Below are 17,187 nucleotides of genomic sequence, written 5' to 3'. Positions count from 1 at the left end.
GTTCATTACACTGTGGCAACCCCAAATTAATAAAGGGACTAAGCCGAAAAGAAAATGAATGAATTATTTGCAAGATACTAGTATTCTAATTAATGTGCAATTTAAACACTTAACTAAACTAATTAGATTAATTGTGCAAGTGAGTTTAATTAGGCAATCATTGGACATGGTCTTTGGTGGTTTGTTTATAGCCAAATAAAAAAGGCATAATAATATTGATCTTAGCAGTTTTACATTTTTCGTTCGTTCATTTGTTCGTTCATTTGTTCGTTCGTTCGTTCGTTCGTTCGTTCGTTCGTTCATTCATTCGTTCAATCATCCTCCAGCCAAACTAAAAAGAAACAAGATATTCTATGGAAAAATATAACAGGAAACAATGTGAATAATTTTCTTGCTTTGTTTAACATTATATTTAAAAACAATTAAATACAAAAAAAAATTCAGAGAAGAGCTAATAAATCTGAAGAAAACAACATCTCAAACACCTTAAACACTGCAAGTAGCTAATATGTCAGCAGCTCGTGTCTGTTAGAGCATCTGACATGGCAACCCATTTCAAACTGTACATGTTAACTATATCTCTGGATTTATTTTAAAGCCCTTGATATAAAGTATGACTCCTGTTTAGGACAAACTGGATTATGCGCTTTTTCTGCTGCAGCTCACTCTTGTGTCCTTCACATACCTTATTCATTCATTCATTTTCTTTCAACTTAGTCCTTGATTTATCAGGGGTTGCCACAGCAGAATGAACGGCTAACTACTCTTAAATTCATTTTACATAGCAGATGCCTTTCCAGCCACAACTCGGCACCATGCTGGGAAACACATACCATATCATTTAAACAAAAATAAATATCAGTAAATCATTCACACAAAATAAACTCTCGGTGGAAAGTTTGGACTTTTTAAGTGTTTACTCAACAAAAGCAGTCTGTCTGATCAAATGTGCATTTTTTTAATCATTGCAGAGGAAAGTGGATAATCTCAAAATATTCCAGTTCTTGTTTTTAACATAACATAGTCCATTTGTGATCGTCTTTACAAAAAAACACACTTTTTAAAACTTTATTTGTATAACTTTTTTGTAAAGAACAACACTCAATAGTGTACATCATGCAAATATGTCAACACAATTATCTCAGTGTTATTACCTTATACCACAGGTGTCAATCTCAGTTCCAAAAGGGACGCAGCTCTGCACAGTTTAGTTCCAACCCTAATTAAACACACCTGATCAAACTAATTGAGTCCTTCAGGCTTGTTTGAAACCTACAGGTAAGTGTGTTGGAGCAGGGTTGGAACTAAACTGTGCAGGGCTTCGGCCCTCCAGGAATTGAGTTTGACACCCCTGCCTTATACCAACTAGAACATGCACCAAAACACTAGTAAATAATACAGCAATTTTGCAGCACCATCACAAGAATCTCAGCCAGACTACTGAAATAAGAAGGAAAATAGAATAACATAAAAAGTAAGGAGAAAAAAACTATTATCGAAAGAATAATTACAGAGATAGTGTTAAAATATACATTGACGTGTCTGAAGAGTGAGAAGGGATCTGTGGGTGAGAAAGGTGCGCAAGTAATTTAAGGACCAGGAGGGAGACGCCCGATTTCCGGGACATAATCACTCGTTTGCAGGCATCATGAGTCCCGCAAATCCATAGAGATTTGGGATTTCTGAATATGATGTTTAACAACTATAGTAACACGCGATCCGGTGGTACATCCTTGATAAAGTGTCCAACGTGCACTTCTCTCTGCCTGGAGCTCAGAGGAGCGCATAACAGTGAGTGTCTGTGTCTGTGTCTGTGTGTGTGTGTGTGTGTGTGTGTGTGTCTGTGTGTGTGTGTGTGTGTGTGTGTGTGTGTGTGTGTGTGTGTGTGTGTGTGTGTGTGTGTGTGTGTGTGTGTGTGTGTGTGTGTGTGTGTGTGTGTGTGTGTGTGTGTGTGTGTGATGTGCGTTTTCACGGACGGAGGGCTGTGCAGAAATGCTAGGTAAAACGATGTGGATGTGAATCATTTTCGTTCTAAAATGACATTTTAACACTAAGACGCATTGGTGTAAACGGGGCCAAGTGTGTATTTTTCGTGAGCGGGTTTGCGTCGGAGGCGGGGCGGAGGATTGGCAATGCTAGCTCAGCATCGTGTTGTCTATTGGCTATTGGCGATGTACGATGGCATTGTCTATCGACCCAACCTTATAAGGCATGTTACATTGAAGCACCGATGACTGCAGTAAAACTCATGGTATTCTAAACTATTTATTTTTATCATATTCCAATCGGTCCTACACCCACCCATTCGTTCGGAGCGGGGATCGAGTCAGCGGTTTCTGCACGGGAGGCGAATGCTTTAAGGAGAAGGCTATGGGAATGAGACATTTATACTGCACTCACCAGCTGGCCTACTGTGGAAATATAAATTTTTATCATCTAATTTCAAATTAACAATAATCTACGTATAACTGAAAAGTTATATTCTCTGGTTTTTAATTATATAATTTCATTAACATCCCAGCTAGGAGGGACATTTCTGATTACAGGCTAAGCCAAAGTAATGCAAATTGTCAGTTTCACAGCATGGGGTGTCTATTGTTTTCTCTTTTCGATCAAATGGTCAGGCGGTTTCTGTCTCTAGAACATGATGAGATTAGACCTGAGAAGCAGTTTACCCTGCCGACCACAACCCTTAATTTGCATACTTTGTTTAGCTATATCCCCTCCTCCTAAGAACACAATATAGCCATGAAATCTTTGTCTTAATTCAGACTAATTCAGACCTGTGTGAGACTTGTGAGAGACTTGTGAAAGAACTTGCAGACTGCGGACCTCTAGTAGGCTCTTGCATGGACATCTTAAAGACGCTGTATGACTGCAGATTAACCAACACGTCTCAATAAAGGAATTCTGCTTGTTTCGAGTCTCCTGGACTAGGTTCTCTCTTCTCTTTTCACTCATTTATTTTTTTTTACAACAACTTGGTGCCGTGAGCCGGATAGAGACTGAAATCCTCAAATTCTCAACAATTTGCCACAAAAGACTGAAATCCACCTGGAATTCAACTTGAACCTTCAAGATCAAGGAAACTTCTTCAGACGGAATCTTCAGCTCAACGGCAATTTGAAGTCACTCAGCGGACGTCACAAATTCTCAACTATTTGCTGACTGCAACCCTGATGAACATTGAAGCTACCTGAATACAAAGATCAGATCACTCCAGACTGAATCTTTTCAGCTCAACCTCGATTTGGTGAGTTTCACTCTATCAAAAGAACCATACAGACCAGTCTATACACATGGTTATTCTCTGCTCCATCAGAGAAAAGTTAACAAACAGCTGCAGGGTTTGTTTAACAAAAAGCTATCCTCTATTTCAATAGAGAAGTAAAGCCTTACGTGCTATTTTCTTTTAAAAAGTTATCCTCTCTTCAGAGAAGTTAAGCCTTATGCGCTATTTTCTTTTCTTTTATTTTGTTTAACCTCTGTTCATCCAGAGAAGTTTAAGTTTAGCTATACAAGCTAACTGATGTTATCTCTTGTTCAGGCAGGAAGTTTTAGCAACATGTGCTAATATTGTTACCCTCTGTTTCGCCAGAGAAGAAATTACTACACTTTCATCTGAAAAGTTTTAGTATTTTTACTTTGTGATAATAAGCTCACAAAATGTTCAGACAGAATACAAGACTGATCACTACAACTGAAAAAGGTAGTTTAAAAACTCCTTTATTGTCAGATCAGGATTTCAAATCGCTGCTACAACAGCACATGGACTCAATAACAGAGTCAGTCAGACTAAATTTGACAAAGAAATTTAGCATTGACCCAGATGATGTTTGGACATTAGATGAATGCAAGAAAGTGCTTGATGCATGCATTCGTAAAAACAATGTAAAAGGCATTATCTGCTGCTACAGAGAATTCAATTTATCTCGAGCTAAACAAAAAGCTCAGGCTAAATCTGAATTAGAGAAACAGATCCAAGAGCTTCATGCTAAGATAACCTCATTAACAAAACAACTGAACCTCAAGAAATCAAAAACTGACATTGAGAAGGTTAGTCAGCCTGATAATAAACATCCTGACATACAAATTGTCTCTGAAACAGACATTTCCATCCAATCAGATAGTGATTTGCTCATAGGTTCAGTGGAGGTTTGTGGTGCCAGAAGATCTAAGAGAACTGAGAGTTCACACAACAACACTCCTGTTGTTCAAATTCAAACAGTTTCCAGAACACTAGGACCTAGAGAAATAGACAGATTATCTCAAAGCTTACCATCAGCACGCACAAATTTTTCAGAGTTTAGCAGAGCACTAATCAGCAAAATGCGTCTTTATGACATGTCATTAACAGAAGTCACCCAGCTAATGTCTCAAATTCTCACTGAATCTGAACTCAACAGTTTTGAGCATACTGTGACCTCTAAATTACAACATGCCAGTAAGGATGATTTGAGAGAGGGTGTTTTGAAAGCTCTAAAGAACATTGTTGGCCCAAAGATCGACTGGTCAAAAGTGACTTGTTGTGTGCAAAGGAAAGATGAATCTGTGAATGAATTCACTGAGAGATTTTGTCAATCCGCCATAACTTACAGTGGATTAGCTGATAATTCGGACAGTGTGCTAAATGATGAGGGACCCCTAGTCCGCATCTGGTCAGATGGCCTTGCAACTGAATACAGACAAGCTTTGCCATTTCTTAATATCACCTGGTCTTCCACCACTCTCAGAAATAATCTGAACAGTTTAGCTTTGTGGGAAAGAGACTCTTACATCAAAGACAGAGTCAGATTTGAAGCAGCCGCCACTAAGGTCAACACAGAAAAGACATCAAATCACAAATGTCTTAGGAAAAATATCTGTTGTCATTACTGTGGTAAAAAAGGACATTGGATGAGGGAGTGTAGAAAGAATAAAAAGAACTTTAAAGAGATGAACAGGGTAAATCAACTTCTGAACAGTTTGCTAAATGCCCTCAACATACCCCTCCCCTCATCACTAAATCCATTGAGCTGTCCACAAAGATGCTAACCATTTTTTGGCTGTAAGTGCTTAATGTCCCAGTTCATTTACAATTAAGATGAAAGACTCTTTGTAAAAAGACACAAAGGAAACTTCTTCCTTTGTATTAGGGAACTCTGCTTAAGTCCACTTACAGCCTGGAATGTGTTTAACACATATTTTCAATCACTACCCATTCAATGTTATGATGTCTGATAGGACTGATATTTATTGAATGATAGTTTGTGTCTCACATTTTAAAGTTTGCCCACCACACTCAGGGACAGAACAGGACACACAAACCAGTGAGGAGCCCAGGGCAGAACTGAAAGCAACAGGCTTCAGGGGCCGCACCCTGTGGTGAAGACTCCCTTTTCTTTTTTGTTTTTCTCCCCCCATCCTCACCTCACTGTTTTATAGGTGTCATAACTTTAAGATTAGGAGACAGTAAATACACAACACTATGTGATCACCAACTTAACACAACCACTATACAAACACCTGAATAACTAGACACATGAACTGTATGATCATACAAGTCTATGCATGAATACTGCTGGTCTGCTGTTTCCGTGTTTTCTTGTGTGCAGGTAAACACAAACACTGCATCTTCTCAAGAAACACTCTAAACTAGAGCATCACTACGGAGATCCATGAATGACAGGAAGTCATCAGATCAACTCTGTGCTGGAGAAGAACCACAAGAAACACACCTCACAAAAGACTGAACACTATTCACAAGCCATGGACTTTCAGAAGATCTGCAGTTTAACTACATGATTTTTTGTGTCATCATGTAGGATTTGTGACATTACAACTGATTGTCATAGACGTGTGAACAGTTTTAGAAATCTACACTTACATCTATGTAGATATTGAAATGACACAGAATAAGTTAAATGTGCCTGTAACTTTTCAAGTTACATGACTAGAAGATGGGGCTTCTGTTATCAAACAGAAGCCATTGAATGGTTTTAGGAAAGCTTACAAATTTATATTTTTTTTTGTGAGAGTTTTTAAATAACTCTCAAAGGGGGAACTGTGGAAATATAAATTTTTATCATCTAATTTCAAATTAACAATAATCTACGTATAACTGAAAAGTTATATTCTCTGGTTTTTAATTATATAATTTCATTAACATCCCAGCTAGGAGGGACATTTCTGATTACAGGCTAAGCCAAAGTAATGCAAATTGTCAGTTTCACAGCATGGGGTGTCTATTGTTTTCTCTTTTCGATCAAATGGTCAGGCGGTTTCTGTCTCCAGAACATGATGAGATTAGACCTGAGAAGCAGTTTACCCTGCCGACCACAACCCTTAATTTGCATACTTTGTTTAGCTATATCCCCTCCTCCTAAGAACACAATATAGCCATGAAATCTTTGTCTTAATTCAGACTAATTCAGACCTGTGTGAGACTTGTGAGAGACTTGTGAAAGAACTTGCAGACTGCGGACCTCTAGTAGGCTCTTGCATGGACATCTTAAAGACGCTGTATGACTGCAGATTAACCAACACGTCTCAATAAAGGAATTCTGCTTGTTTCGAGTCTCCTGGACTAGGTTCTCTCTTCTCTTTTCACTCATTTATTTTTTTTACAACACTTCGATACAGCTATACCACAATAAGCAGGGTTTTTTTTTATTAAAGTTGTGTATTAAAATTAATAAGTTGTAAATAATACACATACACACTTTAGTATGGTTCACAGTTTGTGTGAGGCCGATGCAGTGTTTTTAAACAGTAGAAATGTATGTAATCAACGCATCATCTCTTGCTATACACACACACACTAACCCACAAGGTTGTTTAAACCTTTGATTTAAAATTCAGTCACGTGGCTATAAGCGAAAATGAAGCTTCGGACGTCCACTGATCACGTGATTATGGTAAAACGAGTCTAACTCCGGTGCACTGCTTCGCTGCGAGATGCATCTTTTTTTTGATACATGCTTCAAAACCTCTCTGCACAATGTCACATCACTACTGAACAGGTTTGATTCTGAAGAGTGGCTACTGGTGAGTGTATGCAATCTTTCTATGGTTTGTTTGTTTTAATAAATGGTGTTTAAAGGAGCTTGTGTGTGGTTATTTCAGTGTGTTATGGAAAGATGAAATAGGACGTTTTTTGGAATTGGATTTGGATTGAATTGTTACAAAAACACAGTGATAACCTTAGACCAGAGGTGTTCAATTTCGGTCCTAGAGGGCTGGTGTCCCTATTGTTACGTCCTGAGACTTATCTTTTGGTGCACAATGAGCTTTGTGTTTTTCCTCTCTCTCTCTGTGTGTTTCTCTCTCTCTCTCTCTCTCTCTCTCTCTCTCTCTCTCTCTCTCTCTCTCTCTCTCTCTCTCTCCCTGCAGGTAACTGTGTCCACCTGGTAGCAATCATTGGATCTTCCTAGTGATTGGCTGTTGGGAGAGAGAGTATTTAAGCTGAGCTGCACTTCAAACCAGTGTTGGTAGATTGTGGCAAGATTGTGCAGTGGCTGAGCTCTTCTCCAAATTCAGACCTGTTGTTTGTAAGAGCTTTACAGATATGATTTAGCTTAATTAGCTCCTGTGTGGTGAAGCTGTTGGAGTCAGACTTCTACTTTCCATGATCTTCTTGTTAACATCTAACAATTCACCTAAATAGAAGTGAGTCTGGTTGATTTGTTTGTTTAATTTGAGGGTTAAGTAGGAAGGTGGGTGCCATTTTGTTTCGGAATCAGTTTTCTCCTGTTTTTCGTTTAGTAAAGGGAGTTAGTTTATGTATTTTTGTTTCTTTTATTTCAGATTAGCAAGAGATTATATTAGGAGTTAGCTTGTTTTTGGTTGTTGTTTTGGCCTTGCTCCCTACTAAATTAATACCCTGTTTTTCTTTATTATATTTTGATATATGTAAATAAACTTCTCTTTTTCTTGATTTGATCTTTTGTCTAAGTTTTCTAGCCATTCTGTTTGAGGACATGAGTTCTCTCTCTTATTTTTCCAGCCATTGCACATCATCCACCACCAATCATTTATTTTCTGTTGCGGTCACATCCCTAGACCCAAAAAGACTGTATAGTTTAACAATAGACACTATAGTTTAACTCCAACTTCCTTCAACACACCTCCCTGGTAGTTTCTAGTATGCCTAGTCCTAGAAAGAGAATGATTAGCTGTTGCAGGTGTGTTTAATTGGGCTTAGAACTAAAATATGCAGGCCACCGGCCCTCATGGACTGAGTTTGAACACCCCTGTCTTAGAGAGTAGCCACAAAAATACTTAATGATATTTAACAAACACAAAAGCAGAATAAACTGACAGCACTGCCTATATCCGTGTATACATACAGGTATTTGTTTGCTGGCAATTGGACCATGTTTGAAAGAGTATGCATATTATGGGTGCAATAGGTGTATGTGTACTTCTCATCCTACACTGTGACACTCCTTAAACTGCAGGTGCAAAATGTTTGCTAAAAGAAAGGTAAAAAGCGATTCGCATGAGTTCAAGCTTGCCAATGTTTTGCCCTTGCTGATAAAACATACTGCGCTTTCAAGTGTGTGATGGCCAATCAAAGAAGTCTTACTTTTATGTTGGAGAGCATTCTTTCATTGTTGACTTACAAAGGCTTTGGATTGATGCCTTTCCTCACGCTTCACTTTTATTGACACAATGCACTAATATTGGCCTTAACATTCACTTCATCCTGAGCTCAAGTAAAAATGGAACCAATTTTATAGGGAGGAAAATGTGATAAACAAAAATGAGAGCAGACTTTTAATGGAAATGCAGAAGATGGCCTTTCGTAAGATATAGCAGGCATCATGACTTTATTGGGGCTATTTTGAGAATATGTTTGGGCCAGATTTAATGTGTTACAAACTGTTTATGAAAAACCAGTAAACCTAATTTTGGTATCCAAAGGCTTTTACGAAATTATACAAATCTATGTTTTTCCTTTTGCTGTAGAGGGCCAGTTAAGACATACGAAAACTGGGGAGCCGTTTGTCTTTAACTACAAGGAGGACCTGCACAGATGGAACCAAAAAAGATATGAAGCGCTGGGAGAGGTAATGTTAATATTTAATAACATTTTCAGATGTGATCCCCTGGTGTTTAAATATAGCATTATGGGAGTTTTATAGTGTATGCATTATTTCAGTAGTACAGATTAGTATAATTGATTATTGATTGGACTTCTGTGTACATGTGAAATATTTACAGCACTGGTCAAACATTAAGATTTTTTAAGCATTAGTTTAATTCAAAAACACAGAGTAATATTTTACAATAATATTTTAATTTAAATTGTTTTGTGAGTCAATTTCAAAATGTAGTTTGTTCCTGTGATGTTGAACATTATGCATCTCTGTAACAAATTGCATATTAAAATGTTCCAGATTCCAAAAGAATATTGTTCTTTTATGTCACGCAGTCCTTCAGAAATCATTTTAATATAGTAATTTGCTGATTATGATTAAATCTTACTGTCAGTGCATTTCTGGCAGGTTTTATATTAGGATTGTTTAAGAATTAAATGCTTCCATTTAGCAAGAATACAATTAATCAATTAAAAGTGAAAGCAAAGATATTTGTGTTTTTATTTTTCGAAATAAATGCAGTTCTATACCAAAGGTAATAAATTCACAGATAAAGACCTCATAATTATTAACCAGCACAGCATTTTACAACATTGATTATTGCAGAAGGTTTTGATTTACCAAATTTGCATATTATTTTTTTTTCATTTTGCCATCACAGTCAAGGATGGGCAAAAATACCTTTTAAATGTAATGTATTAAATTTTTATAAAATACCAAATACATAACTTTTGTGTATCAAAATGATCTTCAAAATACAACAGCCACAAATGTATTGAAATAAAATACTGTATTTTGTATTTTGAAAATATACAAAATTCTTTTGCAAACCTTTCACCAGTAGGACTGTTGGATCATTCCTGTTACACTGATTCAGTGAAGTAAACAATGTTTGACAGCAATGGCATTCTCATAGCAAGTTTAAGTCAGCTTCTCTGCCAACTCATTCACCTCTACTCCTGCGTGAGGAGATATTTATAAACCTTTGTTTCTCTTTGATTTTAGTTTAGATTTTGTACAAATTTCATGCAGTACAGAAAGTCCTTTCTTCAAGATGATCTCTAATCACTGTAAAAAACTATGTAATGCATCTCTTAACAGTCTTATATTTTAAAAGGTTGATGTATTAGGAGGCCATTTAAATTTGTTGCTCATATTTAAAAAAAATATAATTTCATCTTTTTCTCTTCATTAACTAAAGGGTGGACCATTTATATGGATACACCTTAATCTGCAGATCAACTTCTGGCATTTGAAACAGCCAATGAGGCATAATAGGAATCTCCACTGTAGGACCTATTTAAATGTTATTTGTCTTATTTTATTGGCCTCTACATCAACAATCCATCTAAAACTACTATTATTTATGCAGTTGACTCATTCTCCCAAGAGCTTTTCAGTTCTTTTGGCATTTTGGTTTACCCTCTTTAAAAACACCACAACACCATCTTTAGGTGTTTTTTTATTATATTTAAACTTCCTGTACATTTTCACCAGCAGCATTGAGACGATGATTATGTGCTGAAGGCTCCATATTCCTGTTGTTGGACTGATATTTTGTTATATCTAATTTGTTAAGCAAAGATACTGAGGAACTGTAAACAACACTGCTATTGAATATTACTGGTCTTAGCAATGTGCAGTGTACTATCTTCAGTGATTGTAGACTTGCTCTCAAATATATACTCCTACTATTTGTCTCTGATTATCTTTGTGTATTGAATTTTTTCGTCCATACTCCAAGCATAATCAATTTTCTGTTTTGATCTCAAGCTTAGGGCAAATAACTGAGAAAGCATCAATCTGAGGCCGCATTTTTATGATGTCATTATGTAGTATTACAGTGGTACAACATAGACTGATTTCACGCAGCTGCCATTTAAAACAGCAAAATCGAAGCTGCGGTGTGAAGAAACCCGAAAGTATCACCTGAGTCACACAGGAACATTGTGTACCTGCATGTATATTTTATCAGTGAAGCGAAAGTGACACAAATTTATAGTTTCACTGCCTTCCAAGTAACCCGTAGGTACATTCTGAATGGAAAGTGGAAAAAAAAAAAAAAAAAAAAAAAGATTTTCAGCTAAGTTAAGGGAAATGGCACTAGTTTGCTAACGTTTTCTTTCCCAAACACGCGTTTTAGATGCCATTCATCAAACACAAGTTAATGAACTGGTTCTTTCACTATATTATACTTGTCACGATACAAAATTTTGGTAATAAAATGTAAAAAAAAACGTCCATTTCCCATTAACATTTAAGTCACTGTTGATGGCATTTTTAAACAGCGCTGATTTTCCATTCTTAACGTGCTCAACAGAAATGACTGTGATTGGATGTTAAGGTCATTAGTTCACCACACTTCACTGATGTTTACCAAGCACAAACATGATGAGTAGACTGATCTTCAAGGCTTTAAAACACTAATGACGTCTATCTGTGTTTGCAATCTTTGAAGAGCGGTGATCTGATGACCTTCACAGCCAATCACAGTTCTTTTGAGCACTGGTGAATGCTATGGCAAATCAGTGGTGTTTAAAAACGCGCTCAGCAGCGCTTGAATGTTAGCTGGAAATGGATGTTTTTAAAACTTCTGTACCGGGACAACACTAATACAGACAGCATGAGGATGTGCTACAAAGGACTGCGCTGTTTTATCGCTCACCGGGTTACATAGGCTAAAGCAGGGAAGCGTCTTTACTGTGTTTACCGGCTGCTATGAACTGAAGCCTAGGAGGACACTTAAGCGTATTATCCTTAAAAAGATTGTGATGTTGTTTGATGCGTAATACGCTTTCAATTGTTTTAATTAAATTGAACTGAATGATTTCAAAGTGATGTTTACACCACATCTGCAATTTGAAATAGCAGCAACAGCTGGAGGTTTGTAGTACACAGCATGTTGTTGCAATATTTACAGTGCTGATCATATATTTCCGTGTTTCTTCCCACCGCAGCCTCGCTTTCATGTTTTAAAATGACAGCTGCATAAAATAAGCGTATGTCATCATGTAGCATTACATTTTTTTTTAAAAATACAGTAATACAAGACACTAAAGTATTTTAATACAAAATATTAATCCAATTTTATCAACCCTATAAAATAAAAATGACAAAATACTATTTTGTATTTAAAATACATAGTTAAAATACTTCTATCATAAATACTGCCCATCTCTGATCACAGTCACTATTGACATTAAATATAGAATTATTATAAAGGGGGAAAAATAAGGAAATTAATTATTATATAATATTACACAAACTACACATTTTTTAATCAAATAAAATAACTGAAATTTTTTTTATATTTTATAATTTAACTTAGTCAACGATTCACCTGATGGATTATTTCTATACTATACTGGCTCAACTGTAAAAAAAATATAACTTTTTAAACAAACAAACAATTAAAAAATCCATATATAATCCATAACTTGCATAAAACTGCACTGAACTCGCATAGATATAGGCCACACATAACCATCAAGCTTTAAAATCTTTGTTCTAGCTCAGTGCTGTTGGTATTGAAATTTGTGTAGGTCATCATTTATATTTACATGGGTCAGATAGATTTTTGACTACCTTTAAATGTGGCCTCAGTGATCAGCTCACAAGGCATTTTTGTTTACACCTGCATTTGATACCTGATATGGATTTCAGGAGTACACAGGCCATCTCTGCTACTGTACAGACTATCTTTTATCCACAAAGTGTTTTTTGTTGTGCTTTGTCTGAGTGAGCTCTGATTTACAGCTCTCTCGCTGTTCACACCTTCACGCTTTACCAAGCATTACTTCCCTCAACCTCCTTCCACTGTCGCGCTTTGGCTTTGTATGCGCATTATAAGGTTTAAGAGTGTTGATTGTTCGTATTCTGATGTGTATTGAATGTTAGCTTATTAGAGTGTGTGTATCTGTCTGTAAAAATGCATCGATTTGATTTAGATTCACAAGCTTTCGATTCTTGAGTGTGTGTGTGTGGGTTGACTGGGTGACAGACTGAATTTTTGCAGTACTGAAATTTCCAAAACTGTGTGTGTGGGATGTACCCTGACTGTACTTGACTTAGAAAGTTTTAATGCAGTTCACTTAAGGTAATGTGTGTATACATAAACTTAATTAAATCTTTGTGTGTGTGTGTGTTATAAGGTTGAACGGGGTGGTCCAGAGTGTATTTTTAAGGCTTGGTTGTGTTTATGGGGTGCAAAACAATGTGTGCTCATGCTTCATTTGTAAAAAAAAAAATCAGTTTATTTTTTCATATATATTACTTTGAATATATACTGTACTCAGCTAACATGAAAACGACTTTCATATTTCTTAGTTTTTTCTGAAAGCTTGCCCTCAAGAGGCTTTGATTGGTTAGCTAACATAATGTGCTATGATTCGCAGATTGACTCCTTGTTAACAGGAAGCATCATGCCTCTCTACTAGCATGCGCTTTGCCTCTGCTGTGTATATACTGTCAGTCAGAGTAGCTGTTAGCCGTATCAGTTTGAGCCTGAATCAGACGGAAAATGAAAAGGACACAACTGAACCTCGTGCCTGCTCTCTAAAATGAAATCTGACAATTGTCTTTCACATATATTGGGGTTATAAGCATGTGTAAGTGAAATTAAATATTCACATATCTATTGCGACCTGATAATTTGAGATGTAGAATGCAGGGAAAACAGTCGCATAGACACTGCAGCGCTGCTGAAGATTGTGGATGCTTAAAGAGGTTTGACGGATAAATATGAATTTGTAGCTTAATTGGTAGCGTTACCAATCAGCATTTCCTGTTGTTTACATCCTTATTTACGTCCTTGTTACAACACACCTTTAACGCTAGACACTATGCATGTAATAGATCAATTTTAACAAATAAAAACACCTAAAGGTTGTGGCTCACAATCCACAACTTTTCTATTATGGTTGGAGCTGCTCCTTTTTCGAGGAGTTTTCAGCCAAATCTAGCACTAAACTGGGAGAGATTCTGGAAGCTGTCCTTTGTCTAATGCTAGCTATATATTTGTTATAAATCTCTGACACATAATTAAAATTAAACTGTAAGCACTTCTCTCTTTGTGTCCTTTGAAAGCCCAAAAACAGAACAGAACAAGCTCTGTGGAAATAGCAGCGTTTGTACAGCATTTAAGCTTTCTCTGCTGTAACTTTAGAGTACCTCTAGCTACACCACTTTGCTGCGTAGGGTGTATGTGCGCAACCTGAAAGGTTTATGGCCTCATTTAACTGGATTAGGTACGATGTCTAATGTGAACATCGCGATGGACGATGGCATCGTTTAGTAGGTGGCGGTGAATTAATTATTTATGAATTATAAATAAATTCATAACGAATTAATTGTGTAGCCTACCGTTTCAACAACCTGACCCTCATCGTCTTTGTTTTACCCATAACCAAATCATAAATAATAAAAGATAAGTTACACACAAATTACTACCTGCCAATCACTTTTTCCGCAGGACTCTGGCATGAATAGGCAGAGTGATCTGTATCGTTATAATGGCATCGACAAACTTGATTGGTAAAAAGGTGCACAAACAGCGGGAACCAACCAACAGTACTAAGTACAAGCATAAAAGCGAAAGATTGAAGCAGTCTACTGATGCTATGACACGTTACTACTGGACTGCTGGAGCTCAGACGTGTGCATGTGCTGCAGCATGACAGAGTGTGTGTGTGTGTGTGTGTGTGTGGTCATGTACCATTTTCAGCGGTATAGTGTGGGAGGAGGGCTTTTTACAAATGCTCGGTAAAACTCGCCATTTTAAAACTAAGACGTATTAGTATTAATGGGGTGTGTTTTTTGCCAGTGGGTTGCTGCTGAGTCGGGGCCGGGCGGAGGATTGCAATGCCGGCTCAGCATAGTGATGTCTATCAGCCAGATGGACTAAAGCATCGTCTATCGACCCAGCCCTAACCTGGATGTGTTTTTTTGTAGTCCTCAAACTTTTGCTGCTAAGCTAACTCTGTAAGCTTTTGATTCTTGGTTCAATGAAAACAGATTTTATTTAAACAGTATTGACATTTCTAAAACTGTCTTTACTTGACTTAGAAAGTTTAAATGTTGTTTATTTAAGGTAATGTATACGTGTGTATACATGCATTTAATTCTTGTTGTGTGCATGTTATAAGATTTAAGAGTGTTGATTGTTCATTCTGATGTGTATCGTATGCTATCTTATGAGAATGTGTGTTTGTTAGCACTGGGTATCAATTCAGATGCCCCCATTTGATTTGATTTAGATTTATAAGCTTTCCATTTGATTTAGATTCTTTAAGGAATACAGATTTAATATGAACAGTATTGCCATTTTAAAAATTTAATCCCAGTGTGTGTGTTGCTTTAGGAAAGTTTCTTTTTATTCTGTATTGTGTACTTGGAGAGTTCAAATGCAGTACACTTAAGGTAATGTGCGTATACAGGACATGCATATAATTGGCTTTGTTGTGTGCGTGTTATAAGGTTTAAGAGTGTTGATTTTTCATATTGTTATGTGTATTATGTTGGCTTCGTGTGTGTGCCTTCCTGTATACGTTGTTTATGAAGACAATGTCAGATTAATCAACATTATGAGGACACTCGGGTTTACAATGACATCCCAGTGTGCATGTGTGTGTGTGTGCCTTCAGGAAAGTTTCTTTTCCTTTTGTATCCTGACTGTACTTGGCTTAGAAAGTTCAAACGCAGTTCACCAAGTCTTAAGGTAATTTGTGGATACATGCACTTAATTATCTTTGTTCATTTACATCTGCATTCATTGGCTTTATTTGTAGTTCACATTCGTTTGATGTTCAAAGGAAACAGATTGACTCTTTTAGGATTACGTTAATGTTTTATTTGTGGTCCAGGTATGATCCTGTGAGAAATGGCCCTTTAAGAACAAACAAACAAAAAAAACAAAAAAACACTCTCCTATTTTCATTGCATGTTTGCGTATGTGGCTGAAAACATAAAGCAAAAGTTTCGGAGCAGAACAGCGGGTGACCGGCTTTCTTCTGCTGAATGAGTTCAAAATAGAGTGGAAGTGAAAGCAGGTTGGAGTTTGGGATATTGTTTTGAATGTTAAAGGATTTGGTTGAACAAGCTTAGATGCGTTTGTGATGTATGTGTGCAATATGGATGCATGCAATATCAGATCACAGTTGTGGCACCTGATATTAAAGCATTGTTTGTGGCGACCTACATTTATTAAACAGTCTAGAAGGGAAATAGTAATACTTTATACTTTAAGTTATTTCGAGCTAACATGCGTAAATAGATTGGAGGTGGATTGTTTATTGTTGTTAAAGTTACAGATAAAGTAACACAGTTACAGACAGTCTTACAGATAAAGGTGTCTTGGGGTAAAAAGCTACTGAAATGGGTTTGGGTTGTGCTGCGACAACAGCTCTATGCTTAACTGTATTACATTGTTTAAGAATTTGATTTTATCTTGATTTATTTGTATACATTTTTTTTATTTTTGTTTTATTTTCTGGTGACACTTTACAGTAAGGTTGTATTACTTCATCTTAGTTACTGTATTTACATAAATGAACAGTCAACACTTTTTCAGTTTATTAATGACAATTTGCATTTGTATAATGATATTATTGTTAGCAGTATTATGTATTATATGCATATTTATATTTGTTTTAATAAAATTAAGTTTAGATTTGTCCACCTCTTGGGTTTCGGGGATGTATGAGTCACTATATGGGGCAAAGAATAGGATGTGTGTTAGGATATAACTAGGATATAATTTTTTGAACACACTTCGTTATTATTGTTCATTTATTCATTCGCTGGAAATTAGAACTGATTTTAGAAATAGTTTTGAAACAAATCTTTCAGTTTAAACCAAATTAAATATATAGGGTCATGGATGTTTTCAGTAAAGTGTGTACGACAGTTTCCTTATCCACGAAAGTAAAGGAGTAAAGTAAAGAGGCAAAGTAAAGAGTCCAAAAGGAGGAGGCTCGTTCTTTATCCTCATGCTGCAGATGTTCTGTTTAACTGTTTTTCATTCATTCAACTCAATAAGAGAATAAGCACAACCCTGTTAGACCAGGTGCCAGGGCACAGAGCTTGTTTTCCATCCTTAATATAGCAAAAG

General features: G+C 36.5%; 1 protein-coding gene across 2 annotated transcripts in view; it reads left to right on the top strand.

Annotated features, from left to right (window-relative positions):
* Nucleotides 1-17,187, top strand: part of arb2a (ARB2 cotranscriptional regulator A) — a 319,558-nt gene that overhangs the window by 12,675 nt on the left and 289,696 nt on the right. For both annotated transcript variants that reach the window (NM_200418.3, NM_001431106.2), the window contains 1 exon segment: nucleotides 8,950-9,050. In NM_200418.3, coding sequence (NP_956712.3) covers nucleotides 8,950-9,050 — 101 coding nt within the window.

This window comes from Danio rerio, chromosome 5, assembly GCF_052040795.2.
Source record: "Danio rerio strain M-AB ecotype USA chromosome 5, GRCz13ab, whole genome shotgun sequence".
In the NCBI taxonomy this organism is placed as follows: domain Eukaryota; kingdom Metazoa; phylum Chordata; class Actinopteri; order Cypriniformes; family Danionidae; genus Danio; species Danio rerio.
This window is presented reverse-complemented; position numbering and strand designations above follow the sequence as displayed.